At 42.9% G+C, this 26,276-nt stretch overlaps 1 protein-coding gene across 4 annotated transcripts in view; it reads right to left on the bottom strand.

Moving 5' to 3' along the window:
• The window catches only part of NIN (ninein), a 230,668-nt gene that overhangs the window by 43,543 nt on the left and 160,849 nt on the right, over positions 1-26,276 (bottom strand). For all 4 annotated transcript variants that reach the window (XM_077466782.1, XM_077466784.1, XM_077466783.1 and 1 more), the window contains exons 19-27: positions 25,024-25,072; positions 22,660-22,872; positions 15,162-15,260; positions 14,035-14,157; positions 11,465-11,578; positions 8,786-8,932; positions 6,761-6,940; positions 2,738-2,887; positions 967-1,068 (exon numbers count right to left, since the gene is read on the bottom strand). In XM_077466782.1, the coding sequence (XP_077322908.1) occupies positions 967-1,068; positions 2,738-2,887; positions 6,761-6,940; positions 8,786-8,932; positions 11,465-11,578; positions 14,035-14,157; positions 15,162-15,260; positions 22,660-22,872; positions 25,024-25,072 (1,177 nt within the window). The remainder of the gene's footprint in view (positions 1-966; positions 1,069-2,737; positions 2,888-6,760; positions 6,941-8,785; positions 8,933-11,464; positions 11,579-14,034; positions 14,158-15,161; positions 15,261-22,659; positions 22,873-25,023; positions 25,073-26,276) is intronic.

Here is a 26,276-nt window from a genome sequence, read left to right on the forward strand (position 1 = left end):
CTGTTGAGTGCTCTGGTAGTTCATTCATTCTTCCATGCAGAAGTCCTGCATGGCACCCATGATCTGATGATCACAGGTGAAATGCTTTCCAAGCTCCAAGTAAAAAATAAAATGCACTTTTTTTCCTGCAAAAAGATGTGCATTTATTTAAAAAAAAAAAAATCCAAAGTTTTTCCCTTATTTTTTTTTATTCATTGTAGCCCTAACAGCTTCTCTTCTTTGTGCATCTCATTCATGCCTGTGGGTAAGATGTTCCAGCTGTTCCTCTGAATATTGCTAAACCATAGGAATGAATGGGGCCACAGCATGTATGCACACCTATAGGTGCCAGTGAGGAGGGTTTTAGGAAGAAAGGTAGAGAGTAGGACCATGGGATTGCCGGAATGGGGAGAAAGGCAAGTTTTAACATGAATTTAGGAATGATATACCGTATTTATCGGCGTAGAACATGCGCCGGCGTATAACACGCACCCCAAGTTTAGGAGGGAAATTTAAGGAAAAAATACTTACATTTAAATGCCCATCAATGCAGCCTTATCAGTGTCCATCTGAAGCCTTGTCAGTGTCGTTTGCAGCCTTGTCATGCAGCCTGTGCATTGTTGTCCCCTCAGCGTTAGGTTTTATTTTTAAAAATAGCGCCGCCGAGATGTCCTGTGTATCTCGGCGGCGCCCGGTAGTTCTTTTGGCCGCACTCGGCGGCTTAAGGCCGCTGAGAAGGGCCGGGGGCGGCCGAAAGCTGCCGAGAAGGGCCAAAGGCAGCCGAAAGCCGCCCAGAGCCCAGAAATCGCGGAGGATCGGCTTATAACACGCACCCCTTGATTTTAAGGGGATAAACGTGCGTGTTATACGCCGATAAATACGGTAATCACTGCTTCCATAATTCCTACAACTGATCCATATAAAGGAAAAATCCTCAAAACAAGATGACAATGTATAGATAACGATTCAGAAGTTTTATCCACTCACTTGCACGAGATGATCATCAAATTTCCCCTGATTTTTCCGTAAACCTTCATTCTCCATTTTCAAGGTTTCCATTTCTCTTTCGAGAGAGTTCAGCTGACTAATCTGAAATGTAGAATGACGTTTCTTTATGATACAGGCAAGGAGTAGACATCACTCTCCCAACTAATGTGCTTATTTTAACAGGTACAGCTAAGCTACATACAGAATCATGTGTGAAACGACAACATGGGTGCCACACACTTGCTGCTTAGAAGACAACAAAATACTCATATGTATATTTCATGACTGGAGTCATAAAGTGAACTGTCAAAGAATTTGTATTTCTGGCCATCTGGTCCTACGATTTTCACAGCCAAGTTCCAGTTAAACACGTACAGGTCATTTTCCCTCCCTAGCCTGTGGTTGGACAGCGATGGGAATCAGACTGTACAGATAATGTAACATATATACAGGGATGTGCATAAAAAACAATTTGAAACTGTTAAACTTGAATTGCATTAAAAGGGAATTGTTGATTAGCGAACTCAATTTTAATGATCACACAAACACAACAGTCTAACTCCTATTTACGGTACTAACCTTCACTAGAACGATCGTAACTGGTTGCAATGGACAACACCGACACTTCCATTTCATCCAGTCCTATGTGTATTCCAAAGTTATTACATAACCCTGTCCATAGCCATTCCTCATACTGATACCAACAGTCTCCAAGGGAAGTGCAGTTTACTCACTAGATCAATAATTTGCCAACAGATTAAACTCCATGGGGGGAAAAATGGAGGAGCTGTGCATGGCAACCAATCAGTTTCTAGCTTTCATTTTCAAAACTTAAAGCGGTGTTGTACTCACATTTTGAAAACCTCACCAGCCATAGTGTCTCTTCCAAAGATGCCAAAATGAACCTTTTTAAAAATACGATCGGCGTAATTAACTTTTAATTTTCATTTCCAAGCTGACTTTTCGGCTCTCCTCCCGTGGGAGTAGGCGTGGTTGTTGCCTTTTCCCGGCTCCGCAAAGTCCCCTGGGAGGTATCTTTCATTCTTCCTATGAATCAGTGGGGAACACTGTACTGCCGAAATCTCGTGAGACGTGACACCGGTCTTTGTTCTCTTGATGTTTACTTCGCCATCACAACAGGGCGGGAACTTCCGAGGACGCCGCCCGTCGTGATGGCAACCAGAATCTTTTACAGCGCTGCTCACTGCTATCAATGAGCATGCGCGGAATGGAGCGGTGGGTGCTGGGAGCACAGCGTCATCGCATCCAGGAAGGAAATGCTTGTGGGCTTCAAACGCCCACAGTGAAAATGGAAACCGCTGGACTGCATTTTTAAAAGTTATCCTTACAACTGAAATCGTCACGCCGGGGGTTAAAAAGACGCCGATCGTGACTACAAAGACACCTAAGGAATCGCCCACCAGTGACACAGGTAGAAAAAAATTTAAAAAAAATCGTCAGCGGAATCCCGCTTTAAATGAACAAGCTGAAGAAGCCAATTGGTCGCCATGCGCAGATGCTCCAGATTATGTCTGCTCCAGTTTTGATAAATGTCCCCTATAGTCTTCATTGCAGGCTAGCTGTAAGAACAGACCTACTACAACTACTGTTACCAAATAATGCTGTTCCACACGGTTGTTAAACATATTGTATTGGATATTAATACCTTTGGCATTTGATTAAAATACAATGTAAACCTGATTTTTATACTTTCCAATAAAAGTGTATGGAATAAATAAAAAATAAAATAAAAAGAAGAAGAAGAACAGACCTTCCTGTTTGCAGAGGTTAGCTCTAGCTGTAGCTGGTCACACTCTCTTCTCAAGCTGGACTTCTCTTGTTCCAAGGCTTTCACCAGGCTGGATTGGTTCCCCTGTTTTTGGTGTTTCAGAGAGATTACAGTAGATTCAAGCTGCCGCACCTACAACCACATAAATGGGAAAACCATTGAGACCTGTGACATTAGGGGGACAATCAATATATTTTAAAGTAGAGCTAAAGCCAATATTTTTCGTTCTATTTTGGATAGAGTTAGCCCTTGTACACACGGTTGGAGATTCCGACAACCAAATCCGTCAGAGTAATTCCGACGGATTCATTCCGGAAGAGGTCCGGAAGTGAGGTTACATACACACGGTCGGACCAAGTTGTCGGAAAATCCGATTGTACATAATGTGATGACGTTATTTCGTTACGACGGGACTACGTTCAGGCTAGTAGCCAATAGCTTTGGTCTAGGAATTTGATCTGAGCATGCGTGGCACTTTGTCCGTCAGAGTAGGCTACACATGATCGGAGTATGTCCGATAGAAGCATTTTGTCTGAAAATTTTACCGGCAAGTTGCAAAACTTGGTCCGCCGGATATTCAGACGGAAACAGTCCGATGGAGACCACACACAGTCGGAATATCCAACAAAAAGGTCAGATAGGAAACATTCCATCGGAATCTCCGACCGTGTGTACAAGGGGCCAAGAGAGACTTATAACCATGAATTGTTTTTTTCCCCATCTGTTTCCCACTGGCAAGATTGTCCTGTCCCATAGCCACAACAAAAAGTTTGAGGAAATCCCTGGCTGTCCCCAGAACTAGCGTCCTTAGTGTTAGAAGTTTCATGCCGCATACACACCCTCGAACAATTCGATCGTGTGTGGGCTCCAGCGGACTATTTCATCGTAAAGTTCGGCAGACCTAGAAAGTAGTTTTGACTCAAAATTTGTCCGCCGGACTTGGCTTTCAGCGGACAATCCGTTCGTCAGTGTGCTAGTCCAGTGGACTAAGAATGACGCATGCTCTGAAGCAAGCACGAGAAGGAAGCTATGGCTACTGGCTATTGAACTTCCTTTTTCTAGTCCCGTCGAAACGTGCTGTACGTCATCGCATTAGAAATCGCCGGACTTTCGGAGCGTCCGTGTGTGGCCAAGTCCATTCGTTATAAAGTCCGGCGGATTGTTTGCCGGACCAATTCCGCCGGACAATTCTATTGTGTGTATGCGGCATTACACTTTATTTTTCGGACAACTCAAAATGTGGGATTTTCTTTCACTCTTGGTGATAATGTTCATCAAGACAAATAGACTATAAAAATATATAATAAAAACCTGACAGGCATTCTAATCCCTCTTTACTACCTAAAACCAAAATATGTGACGGAACCGATCCCACACTCCAATTGAGTGCTTCCATCTATATGCCGCTTCCTAAGTCCTGGAACACAAGGCCAATGGATCTGGCTATAGGAACCCTCAAGGACTAGACACCAGTCTTAGGAGGACATCAGGAATGACCTTTATTTGAGATCTCACAAAAAATATATACAGCGGGGTGACTAAAACCTAACCTAATTAGCATGAGCTAATTATCTAAATAAACACTCAGATTAGTTGACTGAGGGATAAGACTTTTCGGCTCCTGACGAATTCAACTGCAGGTTAATTGGCACAAACAACAGGTGAAATACTCTTTAGAATCTGTATCAAGCCAGACTAGACTCATTTACATTATACAAGACAGACAGGTGGCTGGAGGTGATGATATTAGCATCTAAGAGTTTGTGTCCCAATAGTGTGATTTAGTATATTGCTAACATGGCATTTACATATCCAGAGTCTGTATGTCTTGGGGGGGGGGGGGGGGGGCACGGACCTGAATCCAAGTAACACCACCTCAGGGGTCCCCAGGCATACAGCTCACAAAGAGCACCATTCTCCCAAATGTGAGGGCCCATAATCACAAGGCAAGAGGCTCGCATTCAGTCCCCTCCAAGCCCACGTACACACGGTCGGAGATTTTGACAACCAAATCCGTCGGATTTTGCCCGTCGGATTTAGTCCGACGGATTGTGTCCGAAACTGTTGCATACACACGGTCGGGCCAAGTTGGCGAAAAATCCGATCTTTCAGAACGTGATGACGTAATTTCGTTATGATGGGACTACATTCAGGCTAGAAGCCAATAGCTTTGATGTAGTAATTTGATCTGAGCATGCGTGGCACTTGGTCCGATGAAAATGCTCTACACATGATCGGATTAGGTCCGTCCGGCCCAGTTGGTCAGGAAATATTTCCAACATGTTGGAAAATTGGGTCGGACGGAATCAGTCCGATGCATACCACACACAGTCGGATTATCTGACGACACGGTCCGATAAGACTCATTCCGACAGATTCTCCGACCGTGTGTACAAGGGCCAAGAGCCTCTGTACCAGCTAGGTCTGTCACAGTTTTGGCTGAAGTTGCACTTCAGATGTTAGATTCTTTGTGTGGTCAGTTAATTTCATCATTTTAAAACTCAATACCTCTAAACCAATGAAGTTTTCAGAAGCACATTGTGAGAAGCATGGAGGCAACCATCGATAAACGCACACAAACGGATAGCTCCTACACTACTGCATCTTGTATTTATGGTGCGTTTTTACGTTTTTTATATCTGCAATCAAGCACTTTCGTAGCATGACCTACCACCAAGCCAAACACTCGTTGATTGCTTGGTGAAGGGATGGGCATCTTATGAGCACTGGAATCTGAGCATGGCCAATCAGAATTCTTCATAAGACCAACATGCCCACCTTTCCTTTTCCCATGTTAAATTTCCTTGTATTTCATATGTGAAACCCCTTTTCCATCTATATATATATATATATATATATATATATATATATATATATATATATATATATATATATATATATATTTTTTTTTTTTTTTTATTAACTATAGTCCACACCTTTTTTTGTCCCAGTATTATTCTAGACCACCGATTCCCAACCTTGAGACCTGGGACTTGTACATTTTTCCAAAATTGTGTATGTCCCAACAGTAAAAAAAAAAATCTATGGGAAGGGACAGCAAAAGCAAACTATGCATAGAAACGCTAAAGGGCTCTAGATGGGGATGGGGTGGCGTGGTGTAGTGGGGGTTCTGAAGGGAATTACAGCAGAGTTGGTGGCCCTAACATATGAGGTTTCCGGAAGGGGATGGAGTTTCTCCAGGGAGCTCAGAGCATTACAGGGACACTGTGGGTTGACTGCAGGGGCTAGTAAGTGTGTGAAAATGTTGGAAGATTGGGGCACTATTGCAGGTTTTAAGCTCTGAATGGCACTGAGGGAGGTGGGGGGGGGCACTCTGGAAACTAAGGGCTCTAAGGGGGTCCAGTTGAAAGGAGCCTGGTGGTTGAGAATTGTTCTAGCCCCCCCCCCCTCCCCAAGTATTTGTTGTCTATTGCACAGATCCTGACCAGATCCCTTGGGATGGAGCACCCCCCCCCCCCCCCCCCCCCCATGCCATTACCTCTTATTAGTGTCCACCTGTGATATAGGAGAAGTCCTTTATTTCTCCCATTGTTCAGAGAAGCAGGATCTTGCATTCTATGAATAGTGTAGGACCCACTGATAATGGGGTAATTTGACGCAGTAAGTGGGCTTAAGCACCATATAGCCATATGGTGTGACCAAATCCCCATACTTTTTGAAAATGTTCAGGTGTTTTAAAATAGCCTTGCAGAAGGTAAATGTCATTTTTGTGTGTGTGCACGCTGTAATATTTTGCTTTATTCTAGGCACAGACTGCTAAGGCACAAGGCAATATTCTCCTCTTGCATCACCCTTTAATGGTAATGCTAGAAAACAAAGTCCCTACCTTTCCTTTGTGCAGGAATGGCTATACTCTATAACTCTCAAGCACAAACCTTAATGCAATCTTTACGGCAAGTACACACTCCAATGGGAACATCGGTCCTCATTGGCATCTCACGCCGCTAAACTCATAAGGTCAGTTTTCCTGGTTTCCCACATTACCTTCTCCCGGGTTTGTGCCAGGTCAGACTTTGTATTATGCACCTCCCTCTGCAGTCGCTCATTCTCCTGTCTCAGAAGCTGCTGTTCCTGCTCCATCAGTTGCTCTAGGTCATCCCAGTACTGCTTCTTCTGCTGGCTCTGTAGCCCTGAGGATTGTATGGCCATTTCCAAACCCTGTTTCTGGAGAGATTGAAATTCACATGTTCAATAGTGAACTACAGCAAACCTACAAAAAAAAAAACACACAACACCAAGTAAAAGCCTGTTTCAATGCCCATGCCTCTGATCTTTCCTCTTGCAGAGCTACACCAGCCAAGAATATTCAGTATACAACACCCTATGCAGGTGTCTCTGATGTCTACACCCCAACCCCCACCCACTTGCCCATTGTATCCCCCTCCCTCCTGTAGGTTTCTGCAAGCAGCCTGTAGCGGGTAGGCCCTTTTGGATCCTTACCACAGTTCCTTTTACATGTTAATAGCTGGATTTACAAAGTTGCTACTGAAGAATATACTTTAATGAAGGTGACCAGCGTTCAGCTTTAAATACAACTACAACCCAAAAAGTATGGAATCACCACTCTTGGAAAACGTTAAATTTTTTTTAATTGTGTAGAAAAAAAGCTACATTACAGACATGCCTTAAAATGATCATTCAACACTCAATTTCTGGCTTTAAAGAGGAAGGAAATCCTGATGAGTTTACTTCCTCTTTCATTCCCTGAAAAGGTAAAGCATAATGGACTACTATGCATCGCATCACATCACATAGTAGTCCATTATGTGTCGCTTACCTGACACAGGAGCCAGCGAAGTCACCGCTGTCCCCTGTAGTTCCGAGCGTCCATCTTCTTGGTGGGTCTCGCTGCTCCGGCGCTGTGATTCGCCGGAGCAGCAATTACGTCACTCCCGCCGGCATATCGCCACGATCTGTGGCTTACCCAGTGCGCCTGCATGCCGCTGTCTACGGCGCATGCGCCGTAGACAGCGGTGGCTGTCTTCAGGTAAACATCTCCTAAACCGTATAGGTCTCGATCGCCACGGGCATACCCACGATCGTCTCACAGGACAGATGAATGGAGGAAATGCAGTGTAAACAGCATTTCCCTGTTCTGCCTAGAAACTAGTGACGCTGATCTCTGCTCCATGTGATTGGAGCAGAGATCAGTGTTCACTAAATGAAAACCCAGCCCCCCACAGTTAGTAACACACCCCTAGGAACACTTAACCCCTACACTGCCACCCACTGGTTAACCCCTTCACTGCCAGTGTCATTTACACAGGAATCACTGCATTTATATAGCACTGATTGCTGTATAAATGACAACGGTCCCAAAAATGTGTCAAAAATGTCCGATGTGTCCGCCGCAATGTCGCAGTCACAATAAAAATCGCTGATCGCCGCCATTACTAGTAAAAAAAATATAATAAAATTATTAATAAAAGTGCCATAAAACTATCCCTATTTTGTAAACGCTATAACTTTTTCGAAAACCAATCAATAATCGCTTATTGTGATTTTTTTTTACCAAAAATATGTAGAAGAATACGTATCGGCCTAAAATGAGGGGGAAAAATTTTTTTTTTTTTTATAACAAAAAGTAAAAAATAATGTGTTTTTTTCAAAATTGTCGCTCTATTTTTGTTTATAGCGCAAAAAATAAAAACCGCAGGGGTGATCAAATACCACCAAAAGAAAGCTCTATTTGTGGGAAAAAAAAGGACGTCAATTTTGTTTGGGAGCCACGTCGCACGGCCGCGCAATTGTCAGTTAAAGCGACGCGGTGCCGAATCGCAAAAAGTGGTCTGGTCTTTGACCAGCAAAATGGTCCGGTCTGTAAGTAGTTAAAGCCAGAAGGTTGGAATGTTAAAAAAAATAAAATAGTTTTGGAGGCATGTCTGTAATTCGTATTTTTTTTTTCTACACAATTAATGATCGATTTTGTTTTTTTTTACTTTTTGCCAGGAGTTGTATAAGCTCAAATACAAAACATAAATTTAGATTTGCTGAAGACACGACCATCACCTTGGCATTACTATTTTGCAGGTCTTTGTGCAATGACATCACTTCCTGTTTTAGAGACTCTTTCTCTTGCTGTGCAACACGAAGATCAGACTTGATGCGAGACATCTGAAGATTGACATTCTGCAAATTCTCTTCCAGATTCTGGATCTAAAAAAAAAAAAAAAAAAAAAAGGTAAAAAAAAAAAAATTGTATTATGAAAAATACTTTAACCCGTTCCCAACCAGCATCCCTTTAAAAAGGAGTTTTCATGCCCGAGGGGACAAGACATATTTCCTGATCTTGTGACCTCTGAGTGGTCATAGGATCAGTAGTCTGCTCTACTGGCTCCTGATGACGACCGATTTTTAAGAGCTGTCAATGACCGCTCAATCATCTTGCTGGGAGTATGCAGTAAGCACACGCTTGGCACAGAAACTTTGCCTGTCCATGGGCGCATATGTACGGCACGTGGGCCTTAAAACCCACCTTCTGTGCCACAACCCATATGCATTACATGGGGTGGAATACCATTAAATTTTATAAATTGTCAAAAAAGTTTTTCTTACATTTTGATTAGAATAGTGAAGGCTTATGCCGCGTACACACGACAGGACTTAAGTCCGGCAGACTTTCGACGGAGTTCTGACAGAGTTCTGACAGAGTTCTGACAGAGTTCTGACAGAGTTCTGACAGAGTTCTGACAGAGTTCTGACAGAGTTCTGACAGAGTTCTGACAGAGTTCTGACAGAGTTCTGACAGAGTTCTGACAGAGTTCTGACAGAGTTCTGACAGAGTTCTGACAGAGTTCTGACAGAGTTCTGACAGAGTTCTGACAGAGTTCTGACAGAGTTCTGACAGAGTTCTGACAGAGTTCTGACAGAGTTCTGACAGAGTTCTGACAGAGTTCTGACAGAGTTCTGACAGACTTTCCGAATGAACGGACTTGGCCACACACAATCACACCAAAGTCCGACGGATTCGAACGTGATGACGTATGACTGGACTAGAATAAGGAAGTTCATAGCCAGTAGCCAATAGCTGCCCTAGCGTCGGTTTTAGTCCGTCAGACTAGCACACACACGAGCAGATTTCTGGGTCCGGCAGAGTTCTGGCGGAAAAATTTGAAGCATGTTCCATTTCTAAAGTCTGTCAGACTTTTGTGAATCAAAAGTCCGTTGCAGCCCACACACGATCGAATAGTCTGCCGGAATCATTCCGTCAGACTTTGGATGTTGAAAAGTCCGGTCGTGTGTACGGGGCTTTAGAGAACCCAAGTCTGTGTTCCTCTAAGCCAGTGTTTCTCAACTCCAGTCCGCAAGGTGCCCCAACAGGTCATGTTTTCAGGATTTCTATTATTTTGCACAGGTGATTTGATCAGTTTCACTGCCTTATGCCGGCCATACACAGTTCGAATTTCGAAAGAATTTTCTTTCGAAAATCGTATCTAAGAATTTCGTATGAAATTCGCACCATTAGTGGGGCTGCAGCAACAGCCGATTTTCGTGCGGAAATAAAATTTGAGGAATCGGACATGTTGGAATTTTTTTGAAAAACAAATGATTTTCTAATCAATGATGGGAGAATCGTGCGAGAAATGTAATAAGAAAAGAAAATGTACGGAGAGAAAAGAAAATGTACGGAGAGAAAAGAAGATTCCCGGAGAGAAAAGAAGATTCCCGGAGAGAAAAGAAGATTCCCGGAGAGAAAAGAAGATTCCCGGAGAGAAAAGAAGATTCCCGGAGAGAAAAGAAGATTCCCGGAGAGAAAAGAAGATTCCCGGCCAAGAAAATAATTTTCTGTAGCAACATGAGGTGAAATTGAAGGCTTGGTCGGCCGAATTTCGAAAATCAATGGTGGCATCATCGGATCACAAAAAAAAACAATTAAAAAAAAAAAAAAAATTTGTTCGAAATTCGACCATGTATGGCCTGCATTAGTAATTACCACAGCCATTTCATCTGAGGGAAATCATGAAAACATGAACTGTTGGGGCACCTTGAGGACTGGAGTTGAGAAACACTGCTCTAAGCAGTTTTAGCATCCCTTCCAGTTCCCAGGATGCAACAGAAAGTCAAAGGCTATCTCCAGTCATTAAAACATCTGTCTCCACTGGAAGATTTCCCCTTCACTTAGACCCCTTTCATCCCAGGGCGTTTTTCAGGCGCTATAGCATTAGAAATAGTGCCTGCAATCCGCCCTAAAAAAGCTGCACCATTGTTTGTAGTGGAAAAGCCCGAGGGCTTTCACACTACAGCGGTGCACTGGCAGGACGTCAGGGAAAAGTCCTGTCAGCAGCTTCTTTGGAGCGGTAAAGAAGCGGTGTGTTTACTGCTCCTCCACCGCTGCTCCCCATTGAAATCAATGGGGCAGCGCTGTAATACCGCTGGCAAAACGCCGCTATTGCGGCGTATTGCTGGCGGCTTTAACCCTTTCTCGGCCAGTAGCAGAGGGGTAAAAGCGCCCTTTTAGCGGTCGAAATGCGCCGCATAAAAATTGTGGTGTTTTACCACCGACGCTATGGGCAGTGTGGTGTGAAAGGGGCCTTACTGCTCTAGTCACCACTCAGACATTTTGTACATCCCCTCACGCTTGGTTTTAATCCTTCCATAGTATACAAAACTTAAAAAAAATATAAAAAATAAATATAAAAAAAATAAATAAAGCTTTACAAATGAAGCCACATGGAGATAATTTTTTACCTTTTCCTGAGACGTTGCAAGTTGCGATCTTAGCGTGTTTGACTGCTGTTCCCAAGTCTTCTGTTCTTGTTTTAGGCTTGCAATCTTATTTTCAAGGTAGCCAACTTTTGCAGACTGGGGAAGCATTGCAGAAAACAATATGAAACATATGTCTGGTATTCATTTCATATACAAAATCCGTACTGGATTGTTTAGAGTAGGTAGAGTAACGTTGCAGGATTGGTGCGGAATTTGGGAAATGAAATGACTTGACGGCCTATTTATAAAATGGATCCATCCGCTGTTGTTCAACAAAGCCATGGATTAATACAGAAAATTTGGAGTTCAAAAGAAGAGCTTCACTCGTTTCTGAAGAAATTAAAAAAGTCAGCAGCTACAAATACTGTAGCTGCTGACTTAAAATTAAATTTACCAGCCTAGGAATCCAGCATTGTCCTCACCTAGACAAGTTCTTCACTGGTCTTTGGGTTCCCGCCACCGCCATCTTGGATGTGGGAAGTGGGCTGTGGCAAGGTGGGCTAAGCTTTCTGAAGGAGACTGAACATCTTCTTTGCTTGCCTAGGCAAGCAGAGTAGAAGTAGGTACCTGTCAAATATTTACCTGCTCCCCGAATAAAAATAGGAGGCTGGGACGAGGAGTATGAACTTTACAATTTAGATTAAGTTCGTCTTTAGGGGGCAAGTATGGGAGTATGAACTTTACAATTTAGGTAAAGTTCTTCTTTATGGGGAAAGTTAAAAAAGCAGACCTTCACTCTATATCAGCCTTTTTCAACCTTTTCAACACAGAGGAACCCTTGAAATAGTTCTCCGGTCTCGAGGAACCCCCTGCTAAAAAATTTGAAATCTAAACATTTAAGTGAAAAAACAAAACAAAAAAAACTCATGATACATTACTGGGATGGTCAGTGAGAGGACTGATCCTTACACTTGTGGTCATTGGGAAGAATTACCTCCTTACAGATAGTTAAAAAGATCAACGGTGTTGATGGGAACTTATCTGAGAGGCAGAAATTGCCCAATGCTGAAGGAACCCCTAGCAACCTTTGGAGGAACCCTAGGATTCCACGGAACCTTGGCTGAGAATCACTGCTATATTATATAGATATATATATATTTATACACATATATAACATATATTACTTTCCCCTGCTTTCTCCCCCTCTTCTTTTTGGGTGCAAGTAAGGATGAAGTTTGCTTGCACCCAAACCCCCAACCCTTATTTTGCTCTTGCACAAATGTGCTGCAGGGCTTTGAGTGTCGGGAGTGCCCAGGAGTGCATGCGTGGGTAAATAAGCACGTGCTGCATGGCTCTGGTGGGACCCAGAAGCCAGGCAGAGCCCGCTGGCCCATCTGCAAATATGCCAGGGTAAAGAAAAAGTCGATACAAAGGGAAAAAATGGTCCAGTAAGCCACACATCACTAAAAGACCCTGTGTATAGAGCAGCGTTTAACCTTTTTTCAGACAAGACACCCAGGGGTTAAGTCCTGGGGAAAAAAGTGTGGGAACTCCCACTCAAGATCCACTCACCCACCAAAAAAAAAATAATAATAATTATACGCTCATATGCACAAACGCTTCAAAAGTGGTATTTTTCATCCAATTTTTGTATTGTGTGTATGAAGCTTAACTCTTAGTACATAAAAAAAAACAAAAAAACAATCCTCAACAAACATAAATACCGTAATTCTCTGAATAATCAGCATTCATTTAATTGCGCTTTCATGCAAATGTGACCATCATGTTCTGATCTTTACTGGGGAATGTTATTTTGTATATAGAGTGTTTATGTGGTGAGTTTAACACTTTTCATTGAACAGAGTTTGGATAACACAGGGTTAAAGGGAAAGGTCATAAATGAACTGCACATTATCTGGACAGAATGCTTGGGGAGATAGTGATGTGTTCCTGCTTAGGAGATGTATGTTAGCTTGGGGGGGGGGGGGGCCTGAAAACTCTGCAGGGCTCCAACACACACTCGCTGCTATTCCAACCCTTCACATATTTCCACATAAACTTCCCTCCTGGCATTAAACTTTGCCGGGTATTGTGCTCAGCTTACCACCCCGAACTGATGTTCCTCCCTCAGCTCACCTCTCTCCCTGCATGTCCTGTGAGCAGAATAGCTGATCTACCCGTCAGCTAGACCTAGACCTGATCTACCCGTCAGCTAGCTGTGATTGACAGGTAGATTGAAGCGGAAGCTGTCATGAGGCCCCCTACTGGCAATGCCTGAATGGTCAGGTGTGCAGCACTATTGCGAGCTGTGTAGGCAGCTGTTGGTGTAGCACCTGCCACACAGCTCGCATACTTCAAAGTCTTGCAGGACACGGCTGCTAACGGGAACTGAGTTCCTGTTGTGGAAAAAGTACAGGAACTCCGTTCCCATGCGTTCCCGCAGGACTTGAGCCCTGTAGACACCCCTTAAGATCTGGCCACAGTTCTTGATGAATTTGCATTCCTAGCCTGCATTATTGCTGCTTAGACTTTCATGACCCCCAACCTAAAGTCATACAATGCCTCAATTAGACATGCAGCTTACAAGTGGGCTTATTCTCCATCAATCTTACCTTTCCCACGCAACTACCAAGCTCCTCCCCCAGAGTTTCCACCTCTTTCAACAGCTTGTCATTTTTATTCTTCATGAGCGAAATTTCATTCTTCAAGTCTGTCATCTCAGAGGATTTTGCAAGCTGTGGAAAGAACAAAATGGCACTTTTAGAGGGAGTTTTCCTTTAATGAACATGGGAAAAGGAGTATTAAAAACCACAAGCAATAGAACGAGTTGTATTGATGATGAACGTATTTGACGCCTCTTCCCCCATGGAGGATATTTAAAGTGTACGGAAACCCCAAACATTCAATTTTTCTTATTTCCCCCTTTTTTGGTGTGTTAAATAAACGATTAGAAGCATGTATTATAATCTGTTTGACAAGTTGATCTCGTCAGAAATTCCAAACTGCCCTGCCTGCACTTCCTGTGTTATCCCAATCAACCCTCCCGATTCTCATCTTGGACTACAGAATGATTAGACTTTATGTTGTTGAGATCTAAGCGTGGGAGTGACTGAGTAATTTAGGGGAAAAAAAAGGCATTGAGCAGGGCTGACACCACTCTGTCCACAAAAATGCTGTGTGTTGTCAGCTCACAATAGGACTTAGGAGAGAAGTGCATTTCTGCGGATCCATAACATACATAAGCCGGAAACTCGGAAGCTTCTTAACCACTTTCAGCCCCGGACCATCGGGAAGTGAAGCATTGCGGCTTCACTGCCCGGTTCCCTACTGCACATGCGCGAGTCGCGCTGCCCTTCTGTACTGGTTCCCGCTGTGTCCTGGGAACTGTGTGTTTCCCAGAACACAACGGGGGGGAGGCATCTGTGGCGAGCTTGTCCCGGAAGTGGGTGCAGATACCTGGATTATCCAGGTATCTGCACCCCCCCCCCCCCGAAAGGTGCCACCGGAGGGGGAGGAGGGATCAGATGAGCGGAACTTCCACTTCAGGGTGGAGGTCCGCTTTAAGGTTTATTCGCTGCCGCTTGACAACTCCAAGTTTCAGCTCCTTCCATGAAATCTATAGGATTTTGCTCAAAAATCTACAAGTGTATGGCCAACTTAAAGATCCTGAAAGAGACTACCAGCAAGACGGGACACATCAGAAATAAATAACAGGTTTACAGAGTTAACATGATCCCACCTCCTTCGTCTCCATCTCCTGCCTCAGTAGCGTGTTCTCCTGCTCCAAGAAACGATGGTGTACTTTGATCTGTGACAACTCTTGCTCAGAATCAAAAATCTGGAAAAGGGAAGGTTATTTTAGGTAAATGAACATTTGTATCTGTCACCGCCTCTAATGATAACTCAAACCTAAACTATTAAAACACATCCCTATGCAACAATTTCCAGTGGCTGGACAGAGCGACAATGAATAGGCAGGGAGTGTCCCCAAAGTTGTGGGTAGTCAAGACCTTAATACAGACAAGATCAGACAGGTACAAGTTCTGAGGCGCTTCCTCTAAGCCCTTGTACACACGGTCGGAGAATCTGTCGGAATGTGTCCTATCGGACCGTGTCGTCGGATAATCCGACTGTGTGTGGTATGCATCGGACTGATTCCGTCGGACCCAATTTTCCAACATGTTGGAAATATTTCCCGACCAACTGGTTCGATCGGACATACTCCGATCATGTGTAGAGAATTTTGATCGGATCAAGTGCCACGCATGCTCAGATCAAATTCCTACATCAAAGCTATTGGCTACTAGCCTGAATGTAGTCCCATCGTAACGAAATTACATCATCACGTTCTGAAAGATCGGATTTTTCGACAACCTAGTCCGACCGTGTGTATGCAACAGTTTCGGACAAGATCCGACAGGCAAAATCCGACGGACAAAATCCAACGGATTTGGTTGTCGAAATCTCCGACCGTGTGTACAAGGGCTTAGGCAGCTCAAGTATGTTAAGTGCTCCTTCATACTTTTCCGCAGTATTTTTTAACCTTTTCTATACATTTGTATTTATATACTATTTTTCTCCCTCCGGACTCAAAACATTTATCAAATTGGCATTAGGGCAGAATAGGAGGTAAGAAAGACATTTTGGGCACATTTTGTAGAATATCATACTGAGACTAGTTTTGAGCCACTAATTACCCTACCAGCATGACTTTCAAGTGTGGGAGGAGACCAAAGTACACGGAGGAAACCCCCACAAGCACAGAAGAGCATGTAGACTCGAACTAGTGTCCTCAACTGAATGTGAACTGAGGACCCTAGTGTTGCAAGGTGTAAGGCTAATCACTTAGCCAGTGTGCTGGCTTGGATAATGTACACCAAGTAGAGAGGCAGTTAATTTAATAAAATTGTCTGCCAACAGACAGACAAAAAAAAAAAAAAAACATATATGAGGGTGCGTATGCGCGGCTCGGAAGATGGCGGACGCACTAGACTAAAGCTCTGGCCTTGTCTCGCCTATCCGAAGCTCCCGCTCCACTACATCAACGGCTACAGCTCCAGGAGTCCCTTCACTCGATCCGGGAACTATCCAGCTACCTTACGGACACGGTATGGGTAAGATCAGTGACCAGAGGCACATATACTAAAAGCGTTCCTGACAGGTTGCACTACAGCCCTCATACCTCATGGACAGATACCTGCGTAGGCCACAATCCCCAGCCTCGATTAGCTTGGCGGACGCCGCGGACCCACCAGACGCAATCCCACTGGTTGATCCCTCACTTCTTATTGAAAAACCTCCACCTAAATCACAAGGCCCTGACCAGATAGACCAGCCTGCAATGGCTACTTTAGTGATGGTGGACGTTTTAGACCTGAAATTGCAGGCCCTGCTTCAAAGTCTCACACACAACATAACCAAGGATGTGAATAAACTGGCTCATGAACTCAGAGGGGACTTGGAGTGGGGGTATTGGGGTAGCCGTTCACTCTGACCTCCTATATCCAACCCAGACCAATAAATAGGTCTGATATATATAGATATTGGTCTGGGTTGGATATAGGAGGTCAGCGTGAACGGCTACCCCAATAACCCCACACCAAGTCTTTTGATTTCTAAAATTTGTGGATGATGGTACTGGATATCTCTGTACTTACCTGAGGCAATACTCGCAATTCTTTGAATTCAGAAGGGAAATAGACCAGCTAGGGGAGCGAACAGATACCCTGGAATCTAAGTTTGATGACATGGTGAACTATGTCCAAGCATTAGATAATGAAAGCGCTAATCTTAAGCATGGGGTATCCCAACTACAAATACAACAAGATCTTGAGAACAGGGAACGCCGGCAGAACCTCTGGATCCGCGGAGTCCCTGAATCCATTACAGACAAAGAAACCAGACCCCACCTTTTGGCTCTCCTAATTCATTTGGCTACCAACATCCCCGATATGGACTGGCGCCTAGACAGAGCTCACAGGTCAATGGCTCCCAAGGCCCCCCCCGGAGCCAACCCCAGAAACCTTGTCGTTCGCTTTAATTTCTACGAAAGCAAGGAAGCCTTGACCATAGCCACCCGTAACAAGTACAGAGTGTGAATTTAAAGAAGCAAAGATTGAAATCTTTAGCGACCTATCGCCCATAACACTGGCTACACGTCACACTCTGTGCCCGATTACCACCCACCTACAGCACCATCAGATTCGGCTTCCCTTTCCGCCTGTCAGTGACCAAGGATGGCTCACAACACACCATGAGAGACCTCCAGGAAAGTGAATCTTTCATTAAAAACCTGGGACTCCCTCCTGTCCCTGAGGAGGAGCTGCAAACACAGGTTCCACCTGCCAGACCCTTCTCAACCCCCGGAAAGATTTGGACTCCAGTTCCCCACAAATCCAGAAAAGCTACCTTCACCCCTCAGAGGAATGCAACGTCTAAAAGTCCCCACTTGAAAATAACCTTGAAAAAATCTTCATGTTTTTTTGTTTTGTTTTTTAACACATGGTGGCCCTGTTTTCTCGCCTCTATGTTCTAAAGTCTCTGGGCTCAGAGACTGACGTCCCTTACTTGTTGTACCCACCCAAGGGCAATGTTTTCGGGACACATACAGTTGAAAAGTTCCCCATCTACATCTTGCATCTGCTGATCGGATCAGACTGAGGCTGACGAGTTGAGTCTTGCAGACCGTCATATCCCCCCCAACATGGTCCTGATTTTTGACCATGTCCCCCTGGAGAGATTTTCCTTCTCGGGCATTCTACCTATATGGTTCACGTTTTTTTGTTCTACCTTTTCTTTTCTTTTTCTTTTTGATCCCATACCCATTTTCACTTACAGGTTCATCCTTACTTGATGTATTTTTTTTCTTTTTAAGGTTCTACACTGGTTCCTTTCTGGATCCAATTAGGAAACATGACTATATTTCCACTCTCCAAGTTTACCCTTACAGGTTTAACTATATAAGTATACATTATATGCTCTTTAGATCATGGTGTATGCAGAACCTAATGTTTTATGAATGTAATGCGTGCTTCGTCCACAATATACTGTTATGGCTGTTAGTATGTTCTCATGCAATGTTAAAGGCCTGAACTCCATCCGCAAAAGATGGCTGGCACTAAAAGTGTTCAGAGCCTCTAACGATGACATGATCATGGTCCAGGAGACACATTTCAAGCCAGAGGGCTCATTCAAATTCACATCTAGACACTTCCTCACAGTCTATGTTGCCTCTGACCCCTCTGGAAAAGCTAGGGTGGCTATTCTTCTCAAACGCTCTTCTGCCATACGAGTAAAATCCTCTTATCTTGACCCTCAAGGCCCTTATGTTCTCCTGAACTGTGATCACATGAACACCTCTTTTACTTTAGCTAACGTGTATGCACCCAATTCGAGACAAATTGGATTTCTAGAAAATTTCTTTGAGAAACTCCATTCCTTCTCCCAACCCTTCCAGATCATCGGAGGGGATTTTAATCTATGTATGTCCCAGAACAAAGACAGAGCCTGCCTTGTTTCAAACCATTCCCTCTCTTCAGGTACAAAAATCTTCCGCCTCGTTCCGTAGACTGATTAGGACACATGGACTGTGACTCTTGGAGAATAAAACATCCAACCGCCAAACCGTTCTCGTTTTTTTCCTCACCCCATAAATTGTACACAAGACTTTATTATGTCTTTATCTCTGCACCATTACTGCCTTACCTGGTTGACTCAAACATTCTCCCAATCACGTGGTCAGACCACGCACCCATAACCTTAGACCTCCTCTTATCTGCGCCTAACCCTAGGAGGTGCCATTGGTGTCTTAACTAATCGCTCTTTAATTCACCTGCGACCCAAATACCCCTGCAGGAAAAACTAAATGAATGCTTTCAGATAAACAAAGATTCAGTATCGGAGATCTCCACCTTGTGGGAAGCTCACAAGGCGTTCTCCAGGGGTGAATGTATCGCCACTCGATTGTGCCGCAAAAAAGATTGAGCCTTACAACGCTCGACCTTACTAACTCAACTATCAGACACTGAAAAAAAATGTTTCAAATACCACACAATGGAGCATCTCCGTGTCGTAACAGCTCTACGCAACCGCATTAAAACATTGGACCTAGTCAGAATCACAAAATCCATGCTTTGGTTAAAACATTTTATGAATTTGCCAACAAACCTCATAAAATGCTAGTCCATAAACTAAAACCAAGACCGCAAGCTTCTATACCTGACTTTCTGACACAACATGATGGCAACCCTACATATTGCCCCCAGGCTATGACTAATGTTTTTGGAGATTTCTATCAGAAATTATACAACTGTCTGGCCACAGACCCAAACTCCCATTTTACGCAGGAGAAATTTGACATGTTTATTAACTCTCCAAATCTTCCCACCCTCTCCCCGGACGACCGTTCAGGACTCAATGCATACATTTCGGCTGAAGAAATCACAAAAGTTATCAAACAACTCCCGGCCCACAAATCCCCAGGCTCTGACGGGCTCCCCTATTCGTATTATAAAAAATGTCTTCCTACCATACTACCTTACATGGAGAATCTCTTTGCCTCTTTGATGACAGGGAAGATCCCCCATGTTCAATTCCTACATGCTTTCATCACAGTGATTCCAAAGGCAGAAAAAGACCCCTCACTACCAGACAATTACTGTCCCATAGCCCTCCTAAATTCTGACTACAAAATTTTTACAAAAATACTAGCCAATAGGTTATCATTACTACTCCCCATGCTAATACATAAGGACCAAGTTGGATTTGTCCCCAGCAGACACGCAGGGGACAATACCAGACATACCATAGACCTTATAGACCTCTTGACCAAAACCAAAAGACCTGCTATAGTACTGAGCCACGCTATCACGGTACGGCCCCTTTTTACAAGCCCTAAGAGCATTGTATTCCACTCCTATGTCCCAGGTACAGATGGCCTCCCATGTCTCAGCATCATTCCCCCCTCAGCAACGGTATTAGACAGGGCTGCCCCCTGTCACACCTGCTCTTTATTTTTAGATTTGAACCTCTGGCAGCAGCCATACGTTTCCACCCAGACATTCAGGGAGTGGCGTTGAGACATCAGGAGTACAATCTATTCCTTTTTGCAGCTGATATATTACTAACAGTCACTCATCCACATACTTCACTCCCATCACTTCATTTAACCCTACAAACATTTGGCAACCTATACGGTTTCAAAATCAATTCAACTAAAACTGAAGCCCTACCCATAAATCTCTCGACTGAATTAACGACAATCCTACAAAACAACTTTAAGTGATTGAGAGCACCATCGATATTTGAATATCTTGGTGTTCACTTATCTCCCTCTTATTCCACCCTATATAAAAGTAAACTTCCCTCCTCTATTCTCAGAAATCAACAAGCTACTAAAGAACTGGACGGCACTTGCCCTGTCCCTGATAGGGAGAATTAACGTCCTTAAAATTTCTATACTCCCCAAATTGCTATATCTTTTTGAAACTCTCCCGGTAATGATCCCAATGACCCAACTTAAAATGCTCCACAGGACCTTCATGAATTTTATTTGGAATAATGCGTCTCAGAGTGGCTAACTCGGTCCTCCTGGCTCCTGCCTATGCGGGGGATTAGGAGCCCCGGATATCATAAAGGGCTATTACGCTACCCATCTAAAAGCCATTTCTTCCTGGACATCTTGATTCGCCCCAAACAGATGGTCAGAAATTGACTTGAGTATCACAGTCCCTGCCCACCTGTGCTGTATGCTATGGCCCTCTTCTGACAAATTTACCCCCCCAATTATGGAAAATTTGTCTAAATCCCATGCTATTCACACTCTCAATATGGAAATTCTGTTCCAGTAAATACACACGATCCTCTTAGTGCTCACCATTAATAAATGTTTTATTCAACCCAGAAATTCCAGACAGCCTATCCTATGATTCCATGCTACCGTGGACCCAAGCTGGCATATTCCAACTAGTACACCCAGCGACACGCAAACTACTTCCTTTTTCTGATTTACAAGATCCTGAATATACTTTTTTATTCTTACCTGCAGATAAAACATTATTTTACTACTAGATCCCCCCAAACAACCTTAGACATACCTACAGAATTTGAAATGCTATGCTCAACTGGCCCTCACAAACTCCACCAAATCTCCACTATCTATAAAATCCTTCATAGAACAGTTCCCGTTACTGAACAAAGCCACTCATATGAGGCGATGTTCCCAGATCCTTCACAGACCTATTTCTTTGGCGGAGTGTGGGAAGGATTTGGGACACTACTTCCAAGGTTTCCAGGTGTGTAGCCCAGAAGGAAAGGCCTACAAGATACTAATGTTTTGGTATAGGACCCCTGAATTCCTGGCAGCCCACAAACTTTCACCCTATAATCACTGCTGGAGATGTGGCTCTTCCCTAGGTACCCACTTTCACATATTTTGGGGATGTCTCATTATCACCCCCTTCTGGACACAAGTTCATGCTCTTTTGGAAAAAGTGCTGGAAATTTCCATTCCCTTTCAACCTAGACATCTCCTAATTGGCCTACCCCTTAAGAAAATCGCAAAATCACTCAATAAATTGATGGCATATATTCTATTGGCAGCTAAATGAGCTATACCGCGATGTTGGCGTACTACCACACCCCCCCCCCCTACCTTTACACAATTACTCTCAACCAGCGCAGATATCCGTAGAATGGAACATCTTACAGCAGTTATAGAAGATCACTGACAAAATTTTATATCATCTGGGGAAAGTGGAATTCTTAAGAATACAATACGGAGGCTCAACCTCCCACATTGTGATAGATATAAGTCACTGATAACTCAATAGGTATCTGTGAATAGATCACTAAATCGATCTGATGTTTAAAATGCTGATATACATTCAAGTTCCATATTATACCATGATGTAATACCATAAATTTGTTTTTTACCCCCTCTTTATACTGTCACATCAACATTATAAACATTTTATTTACTTTACTATTTCTAATGACTGTAACCTTATCTTATATTACATATAGAATGTTACATCTGCCTGTATTTGACAAAATTTTACAAATAATTTATTAAAAAACAAACAAAACAAAACATATCTGCACCATACACTCATTAAATGGTTACTAAACAATCTAGATCTAAAAACACCTTTACAGCAAAGACATCTTTCCACAGTTGGAGCTTTTATGGTCTCAACTGGCTACATCGTTTTTACTTTTTTTAGTTTTTTGTTTTTTACCTTTGCCCTGTAGCCTTCAATCTCCTCTTTCATTTGACACTTTTCCTTCTGCCATTCTTCCAGGCCTTTAACAGAATCCTTGCGATCTTTCTGCTTGAGGATCATCAGTCTGCAGTTTAGATCCTGGAGGTTCTCTTGGTTCTTTGAGTTCTTCAAGAACAGCTCCTGATTTTCTAAAACCAACTGTTCATTCCTGGATTTTAATTCAGTTATCTGGAAAAGTAAATTTAATTTAATTAAAGTCTAATGTTTACTCATAATACAATTAAAATATAAAATCCCATGACGTGAGACAGATGATGCTCTTTATAACTTTGAACTAGAAAAATGGCAACCATGGCCAGACTATCTGGGAAATGCATGAATGCACAAATGTCGGTGCACCGAAAGAATATGGTACCTGTTGAAAACCTGCAAGCGACGCATGCAGAGGCATACTGAGTTTGGAGTGTCCATACCAGCCTTTTTTTCAACCATTCTACTCCAGAGGCACCCTTGAAATAATTTTTAAGTTTCAGGAACTCCTGCTAAAATCAATTATTTGGTAATTTGGTGTCAGTGGGACAAATGCATCTTTCATTTGTGCCAGTGCAAAGAATGACCCCTTTATGGTAGTGATCAGAATGTCACCCCAACAGCTGAAAAGATCATGGATGCCATGCATCTGGTTCTGCCAGGTGGAATCGGCACTGGATGTATGCAAGTACCATCAAATGGAAGATCGGTTAGCCACTGCTCAATAGCAAGCTCTGTAGGAACCCTGGTTGAGATCGGCTGGTCTATATGGACGTCCATCCTCAGTGCATCAAAGCACCCTCTGCTGAGGGGTTTCATAGCTGGCTGGGCAGAGCCTGATGGGGATTCAAAGACATTACTTCCCCTTCAGGTCCACTCCCCATGTGACTGATAGCAGGCAGTGGGTGGATCCATAACCAACAGACAACCTTCTATTAGGTGCGGAATCTGTCTACAGCCAATCACAAAGAGAGAGAGAGAGAGCAGACCTAATAGACAACCAGCATGTGAGCTTCCCCATCAGGCTCTGCCCACTGTCGGCATCACTGGTTGCTAGGAGCCTGCCACCTACGAAACTGATGGTATTCATTATGGCCAGTGACAGACGAGAAGGGGAGTAGTTAGCAGGGGGGCAACAGCATGTCGCTCTGCTACACAGCGTACAGAGACAGGCACACTGCCCGCAAATTACAGTTGATCCCAACTACTTCCAGTTTTATTATTTTTTACGAGCTGGACGTAATTAACTTTGTATGTAGTGCAGCCATATAGCGCCACTTTGTAAAATCATCATTAGGAGCCACCTAAATATGCTGCACGTGTCTATAAATCTACCAGCAGGGTTTTTTGAATCTGGAGCAGGAATTTCTAAAGAGACCATACCATTAGGAAAAAAAGTGTTAAAGTTGTATTGAATTCCCAACCATTGTGCGCATCTAGTAATATGCCTCAATATGCACTGCACATGTGGTTCAGCATGATGGGGTATGTGCTTATCACTCATTAGAACTGAAGTGGCTCAGATAAGCTACAAAACATGATTGCAGAGCTAGTCCAGTTGAATGCGACAAACAACTACTAGATATGCCATGACCTGGATAAAGACGAACCTTCACAGATGTGCTGTACATTAATTTTGTTGGGTTTCCAATGCAATGCAGCATACAATACATATGACTCTTAAGGCACCAAAAAATAAAAATACACCTGGTAGACCCTTAAGCTTAAAAAAAAGCACCGCCCAAGAGGTTAATGTATGTTTTGTTTTTAAAATCCAATAGAAAAATGGATGGGCTCAGGCAGTGGTGTATGCACCAAAAACTTTGATGGATCAAGTAATATTTCGCTGTGCATAGATGTGAACCTGAAAGTAGACCTATCACATATTCTAAGAGCATGCATTCTAAGCCTGATAATGCCTTCATCTGCTTTTTTTTTCCACCACCAGAAAGAAGGCATCATCCAGGTCACAGTCTACTTCCTTGACAGCAATGCCAACTCAGATGAAACAATCATGAGTTACAACGGAGCAGTCTGAATGCTGGAGAAGAGGAGACTATGGAAGGCTTTCTCCTGCGTGCAGCAGATGTCATTGCAGCCTAGGCAACGTTACTGGACTGGAACTCAAAGGGCTGCTTTTTAATGCAAAAAGGTCGAACATTTCGGAAATCTAAAGCTATGGCTGTATATTGTGACATGTTAGGAGTTTAATCAAGTAGACTTTTAAAATAACCGACAGGTCAAGACAAGACCTTAATACTTGTTTGGACCTAATGGGAAACAAACACTCTTGTTCCTCTAATGTAGTAATATAACCTAACTGAACTGACCTGATTGACTTATACTTACCATCTTTTCCAGAGTAAATTTTTCATTCTGAATGGTCTCCAGATTCACCCTGTCAAACAAAATGAAATCATCAAGATGCCAACAATTTAAAGTATGAATTTGAATTGCATAACCCAAAACAGCAACATAAATTTTTAAATCTCAAGTTTATTCAATAGTTTCTTTGAGCGTACAGTAGTATTGATTAGTAAGGAATGTTTTAAAGTGAGGTGAAACTATAACACTTAAAATGTAGCGACATTATGGAGAACGTAAAAAGTTAAAAAGGGGAAAAAAAGGTAGGTAGTGCGATGCGCTGAAGCACACATCACACTGCCCCCTGCCATATGCAGCACCAGCACTTGTAATTTTTTTTTTGGGTTGATGGACATATGAAATGCTACAGATAGGAAATAAAGGATTAATAAACTACATCTACTACCAAGAATAAATTAGTGCAGCGCTAAATCAATATTAAAATTAGATATACATGATCTCATAAAGTGCACAATATCAACCAAAGTGCAATGATTTATAGTGCAAAAATAGGTTTAAAATGTCCAAAGTGCAATGTGTTTGGTACTCCACAAGGTGTCCTTATGCAATCCAATACGCAACGTGACAGTCTATTATATATGGTTTGAGAAACAATTCATGACACCGTGGCATCTTCCCACTGCTCCACCATCGTGCATAGAAAATCTGAGTGCTGCCCTCCACCAGTTGTGCCCTCACCTTATATCATCCACATGTAAAGCAACAGAAGATTGCATGCAATAGTGCTTTATCGTTTTATATACTTAGTAAAAAAAAAAAAAAAAAAAAATAGTGTTACGGACGGAGGAAAAATAGCTGACCGGTGCTGCAGAGCCAGTTTTCAGGCTACACTATCATCTCAGTGCACATGGTATATATATATATATATATATATATATATATATATATATATATATATATATATATATATATATATATATATATATATATATATATATACACACACACACACACACATATAATAACCATGTGCACTGAGACAATAGTGTAGCCTGAAAACCGGCTCTGCAGCACCGGTCAGCCGTGTTCCCTCTGTCCGTTTCACTGTATTTTTTTTTTTAATGAGTATATAAAACAATAAAGCACTATTGCATGCAAGCTTCTGTTGCTTTACATGTGAGATTGATACGAGAGTGGAGGTCACTGGCCAATATCAGGAAGGAGTACTCCATATGTTGATCTAGTACCCGAGCTAAAGAACAGACCATAGGAAGGAG

This window comes from Lithobates pipiens, unplaced genomic scaffold, assembly GCF_037356315.1.
Source record: "Lithobates pipiens isolate NorthernLeopardFrog02 unplaced genomic scaffold, aLitPip1_a1.2 Scaffold_37, whole genome shotgun sequence".
Classification (NCBI taxonomy): Eukaryota; Metazoa; Chordata; class Amphibia; order Anura; family Ranidae; genus Lithobates; species Lithobates pipiens.